The sequence below is a fragment of the Crocuta crocuta genome, unplaced genomic scaffold, assembly GCF_008692635.1.
Source record: "Crocuta crocuta isolate KB4526 unplaced genomic scaffold, BGI_CrCroc_1.0 scaffold130, whole genome shotgun sequence".
Lineage (NCBI taxonomy): Eukaryota > Metazoa > Chordata > Mammalia > Carnivora > Hyaenidae > Crocuta > Crocuta crocuta.
The window spans coordinates 895,922-902,344 of NW_027527920.1; the positions used below are offsets into that span (position 1 = coordinate 895,922).

General features: G+C 51.3%; 1 protein-coding gene across 1 annotated transcript in view; it reads right to left on the minus strand.

Moving 5' to 3' along the window:
- CCDC33 (coiled-coil domain containing 33) overlaps positions 1–6,423 on the minus strand; it is a 94,627-nt gene that overhangs the window by 9,784 nt on the left and 78,420 nt on the right. Inside the window, exon 12 of the mRNA XM_077745849.1 lies at positions 197–389. Within this exon, the coding sequence (XP_077601975.1) occupies positions 197–389 (193 nt within the window). The remainder of the gene's footprint in view (positions 1–196; positions 390–6,423) is intronic.

The following is a 6,423-nucleotide window of genomic DNA, read 5'->3' on the forward strand; positions in this document are numbered from 1 at the left end:
GGGGGGGGAGGAAGCAGGCTCAGGGAGGGGGCATCTCCTAGCTCAGCACAGTTGGGGACAGAGGCAGGGGTTTGAGACAGGGCTGGAGTCTCCCATCCAGGGGAGGACCCTGCTGGTGTCCAGGAGCGGGCACACCTGGGAAAGGCTCTCGGCCACCCTGACCCACAGTTCAGAGCCTGGGCTCAGACGGGCACCCAGAGGCTCTCGGTGACCCGTACCCCCTCACCCAGATTCTGGCCCTTGCTGGCATCGTCCTGCTCCTCTTCCACCTCTCCCTGGGCTAGCTGGCTCCTCAGAATGTGGTTCTCTGCCTCCAGGACGCTGATCTGTTTCCGCAGTGATAAGATGTCCTCTGCCATCTTCTGCATGGCCCGCTGGTAGTTCATCTCCTGTGGATTCCAGAGCTCAGAGCCGGGTCCCAGATCGCGCGTGCACCCACACTTAGAAGTCAGTGGGGAAGTCACTCCCAAGGCCAACGAACAGAGTGAAACCCAAGTTGTGCCCTTGAGTCTGAGCAACTCCTTCTAGGGGTGGTTATGATCTGGTTTCCACCCTTCCTGGCCATGGGAGAGCAGGCACGCCAGTGGTCTCTCCCAGGGGCCGTGTCTCCTCCCCGTGATGCCACCGGGCAGGGACCCGGGGCTCGCACGCCAGTTGAGGGAGCCCAGTGTGGCAGGGACTCTAGAGCACCTGGGGGGGCCGGGTTTCCAGGGCCTGGCTAGAGCCGGGCCACTTCCCTGTCTTCTCCCTTCCCCTTTCTCCCTTTTTTTGACTGCTGTCCTTACTCATGTTGCCCAGGAAGACTTCAGAAATCCCACTGAATGCTACCTGGAAGCGGAGCCCAGGGGTGCCTGGGTGGCTCGGTTGATTGAGCGTCCAGCTTCGACTCAGGTCATGATCTTACGGTTTGTGGGTTCAAGCCCCGTGTCGGGCTCTGTGCTGACAGCTAGTCTTTGGATTCTGTGTCTCCCTCTCTCTCTGACCCTCCCCCACTCATGCTGTCTCTCATTCTCTCAAAAATAAATAAAAACATTAAAAAGAAAAAAAAAAAAGAAGCAGAGCCCAGGCCCAAGCACCCCCACCATTCCAGAGGGGAAGAGACCTGGGGTAGGCCCAAGAGACCCGGATAAAGACTTGGGTCAGGGCTGGGATCCAGCTACAAGATCTAGGTGATGAGGTGGAGCCAGGATGCTGGGCTCTCTTGTTAGATGAGGAGTAACGATGATCCTAATATTGGGTGCTTACAGAGCATCGAAGGTGTTGCAGGTTAGCCCCACCCCCTTTATTTAGTTCTCACACGGAGCCTCCCATTAAGCCTGTTAGCATCTGCATTTTACTGATGAGGAGACCAAGGCCGAGAGAGGTACCAATGGCACTGTGTCACAAAAGTAATGAGTGGCAGAGAAAGGCTCTGAACCCCAGGCCAGCTGGCGCTTAAGTCCGTGTTCCCAAGCGCAGATGCCCCGTGCATGGAAACTGCACAGGATATTGGGAACCGATAAAGGCATCTTCTTCAAAAGGATGATGAGTATAATCTCAATTGGGGAAAAGAATTAATGTCTGCCCTTATCCATGCATAGGCGATTCATGGACTATATTAATGGCATTCATCTTATACTAAAAAGTTCCCTCTTGTTATTTATAAAAAGCTTTTAAAAGGGCATTTCTTAAATATAAATATAAAAGAAGGACCCGAAATGTGAGGTCAGAAAAGTCCATTGAGGGGGAGGAGGTAGGAGGAGGGCAGTGAGGCCAGGGGAGTTGTGTAAGCCCTGATGGCGTGTGGCACTCCTGAGGCTGTGGAGAGTCGGGGCTCCTAGGCCCAGCCAGGTTCCAAGTTTCCAGGAAGCAGAGCTCCACCCCGAACTCCCACCTGGGCCCCATGCTGCCTGGGGATGTGGCCTGGCTCCAAGCCACTGCCTCCAACCTGTTGTGTGTGGGCCACTAGCTCCTTGGGGAAGGGCTCCCAGACAGCGGGGAGTCACCAGACACCACTTGTCACCTGCCACNATTCTCTCAAAAATAAATAAAAACATTAAAAAGAAAAAAAAAAAAGAAGCAGAGCCCAGGCCCAAGCACCCCCACCATTCCAGGGGGGAAGAGACCTGGGGTAGGCCCAAGAGACCCGGATAAAGACTTGGGTCAGGGCTGGGATCCAGCTACAAGATCTAGGTGATGAGGTGGAGCCAGGATGCTGGGCTCTCTTGTTAGATGAGGAGTAACGATGATCCTAATATTGGGTGCTTACAGAGCATCGAAGGTGTTGCAGGTTAGCCCCACCCCCTTTATTTAGTTCTCACACGGAGCCTCCCATTAAGCCTGTTAGCATCTGCATTTTACTGATGAGGAGACCAAGGCCGAGAGAGGTACCAATGGCACTGTGTCACAAAAGTAATGAGTGGCAGAGAAAGGCTCTGAACCCCAGGCCAGCTGGCGCTTAAGTCCGTGTTCCCAAGCGCAGATGCCCCGTGCATGGAAACTGCACAGGATATTGGGAACCGATAAAGGCATCTTCTTCAAAAGGATGATGAGTATAATCTCAATTGGGGAAAAGAATTAATGTCTGCCCTTATCCATGCATAGGCGATTCATGGGCTATATTAATGGCATTCATCTTATACTAAAAAGTTCCCTCTTGTTATTTATAAAAAGCTTTTAAAAGGGCATTTCTTAAATATAAATATAAAAGAAGGACCCGAAATGTGAGGTCAGAAAAGTCCATTGAGGGGGAGGAGGTAGGAGGAGGGCAGTGAGGCCAGGGGAGTTGTGTAAGCCCTGATGGCGTGTGGCACTCCTGAGGCTGTGGAGAGTCGGGGCTCCTAGGCCCAGCCAGGTTCCAAGTTTCCAGGAAGCAGAGCTCCACCCCGAACTCCCACCTGGGCCCCATGCTGCCTGGGGATGTGGCCTGGCTCCAAGCCACTGCCTCCAACCTGTTGTGTGTGGGCCACTAGCTCCTTGGGGAAGGGCTCCCAGACAGCGGGGAGTCACCAGACACCACTTGTCACCTGCCACTGTCCAGCCTTCTGGCCGGACTCCCTCTGCCTGGTGCCAGCATTGGGTCCATCTCCCCAGCATCCGCCCCAGTTGAGTTCCAGGCCTTGGCTCTTCGAGACCTGCCCATCTGGTGTCCTTGGGCAGCGTCATTAACTAAGAGACAGCCTGGAGGCTGCACACACACAGGGCTTTGCGGTCAGGCCTCGGTCAGAAGCCCAGCATGGTCACTGACTTGCTAAGTGAGCCCAGACAGACCCCTTCCCCTCCCTGAGCCGCAGATTCCTCACACCGTCTAAGCACAGGGTTGCTGCGAAGCTCAGAGCAGCGTGGGCAGCAGGTAGCACATGGCCCTGCCCAGGACAGGTGTGACTTGCAGNGTTTTGGTGGGGAGAGCGAGCATGGAAGAGGGGCACACAGAGAGGGGGATAGAGTTTCTGAAGCAAGCTCTGTGCTATCAGTGGAGTCTGACTTGGGGCTCGAACTCATGAACCGTGAGATCATGACCTGAGCTGAAGTTGGATGCTTAACCGACTGAGCTCCCTAGGTGCCCCTAATTTTATATTTCTAATAAGAATGTATCCATATATTATTCATCTAATTAAGTATAATTTAAACATACACACATTGAGGGTCATATCATGTTCATGTTCATGGATTGAAAGATGCAATATTTAAAGAATTAGTTCTTCCCCAAATTGGTTTATAGGTTCAGTGCATTCACAATCAAAATCCTAATGCTGTGTGTGTGTGTGTGTGTGTGTGTGTGTGTAGAAATAGGCTGATTCTATAATGTGTGAGAAATAAAAAGGGCAAGTATAGCTAAAATACTTTAATATTTTTGAAGAGGAACAATAAGGAAGACTTGCTGTATCAGCTTTCAAGATTTATGATAAAGCTATAGTAATTAAGACGAAGTAATATTGGAGCAAAGATTGATAAGTAGGCCAAAGAGACAGAATAGAGAGCCCTGAAATAGACCCACATGTATATGGAGTCTTAATTCATGACTAAGATGGCATCAGAGGGCTGCCGGGAAAGGACTGTCATTGTAATAAATGGTGCTGGGTCAATTTGATCTATATGGAAAAGTAGAAACCTGGCTTCCATCACAAATCATAATTAAAAATAGATTCCAGACAGGGGCACCTGGGCGCCTGCATGGCTCAGTCGGTTGAGTGTCCAACTTCAGCTCAGGTCATAATTTCACAGTTCGAGAGTTCAAGTCCCATATTGGGCTCACTGCTGTCAGCACAGAGCCCACTTTGGAAACTTTGTCCCCCTCTCTATCTGCCCCTCCCCCACTCATGCTCTCTCTCTCTCTCTCTCTCTCTCTCTCTCTCAAAAAAAATAAACATTAAAAAAATCCCAGATAGATTGAAATCTAAATATAAAAGGCAAGACAGTAAGACTTCTAAAAGACAATGATAAGAATCTTTATGAACCTGGGGTAGGGCAAGGTTTTGAAAAACAGATCAGAAGCACAAACCAGAATGGATTTTATAAATTTGGTACATTTAACTTAAGAGCGTCTATCTAAGAAAATACATTACAAAGGGAGTGAGTGGGCTAGACAAGTAGAAGATATATACAACATGCACAACTGACGATGGGCTCATATTCAGATATAAAAGTAACTCCTACAAATTAACAAGAAAAAGACAGACCACTCAAGAGAATAATGGGCAAGAGATTTGAACGGGCACTTGATAAAATAAGTCAATAAGCATGTGACTTGGCAACCACCCTCATTAGTCATTTTAAACCACACCAAGGGTGCCTGGCTGGCCCAGTCAGTTAAGTGTCCAACTCTTAATCTTGGCTCAGGTCATGATCTCATGGTTCGTGGATCAAGCCCCACATCAGGCTCTGTGCCGACAGCACAGAACCTGCTTAGGATTCTCTGTCTCTCTCTCTCTCTCTCTCCCTCTCTCTCTCTCTCAAAATAAATGGATAAACTTAAAAAAATATTTTAAAAACCATAATGAGATATTACTATACACCCACTAGAATGACAAAAACAGAAACAAAACGATCCTGACTCTGTCAAATGTCGATAAGGGTGTGGAATGAATGAGTAGAACACTTACTCAGTGCTTGGGGGGGGGTGGTCCTGAAGTGCCACCGTCACTTTGGAGAGCTGCCTGAACACTGGATACTATTCAGGTTGAACAGAGGCAGAGCCTATGACCCTGTGGTTATACACCTGGGTACATACCCAACACAGACGCGTGTATGGATGCGTCAAGAAGCAATTGTGAGGGGCACCTGGGTGGCTTAGTTGGTTGGGCATCCGACTTCAGCTCAGGTCACGATCTCACTGCTCGTGGGTGTGTGTGGGGAGGGTTGCCTGTGGGTACAGGGGCCCCTGTTCTCATTCAGGGCCTCACTCATTCTCAGACCCCGCTGTTCTCCAACTTAACAGTCCTGGGGGTGAGTGAAGCTCTCTTTCTAACATCCGCCCTTGACAGCGGAAGAAAGCTGAGGCTCAGAGCAAGGGGAAAAGAGGGGAGGGAGGGCCTGGCTCCCGATGAGGTGCTGCAGTCAGATGGCCCCGTCTGGAGGGAGGGCAACGAGCACTTTGGGACTTGTTCCCTTGGAGATTAGCCCTATAGACCTCCCACGGGCCCTTACGCCATCCCTAGCCTGGCTGCTATCTGAGAATGAGGCCTCCCCAGGAGAATGGAGTGGAGCCCTGGCTTACCCCCCTCAGCCTCTGCCCTGGCCAGTGCCCTCCATCCACGGGACCCGGAGGGGTGGCTCCCCTCCCTCCTCAGCTGCACCCAGCTCCACAGCTGATCAGTGACCTTGGGCAGTAAAGCTGGACTGGGAAGCTGCAGCCCTCAGGCTGGCAGCTCTGGCCTCTCCCCACAGTCTGGGCTGGGCTCTCTGCTCGGGGTCATGCTCTGCGTCACAGCTTAGCCTTGAGGACACACAGGACACCATGCTCCAGATTCCTGTTGTGGCTCTGCTTCTCCATCTACTGCCTCCCTTCTCCCCACTTCTCAGCCTGCTCTGGGGGTGGTGGACAGGATATCAGCCTCTTCCCTGTCTCCTCTCTGGGCTAGCATGTCCCCCGGGGACATGGACTCTGCCTGTGCCTGACCCCGAGTGCACCCTGCCCACCCACTGGGTTCCCCCACAGGACCCTGGCTCTCAGAGTCTGTTCAGGTGCAAGGCATTAGGTAGCCCCAGATTCAAATAATCCCTCTGCTGCTCTGTAAGGATCTCAGCTATGCTCTGAGCCTCAGGGTCCTCATCTGTGGAATGGGAAAACAGCCCTAACTTAAGGGATGGCTGTGAGGCGGCTGGGTGTGAGAAGGGCCGGCTGGGACCCTGGCACATAGGATGATGCTAACTCCTGTCTCAGTACCACCTTCTAATTTTTTTTAATGGTTATTTATTTTTGAGAGAGAGAGAGAGAGAGAGAGA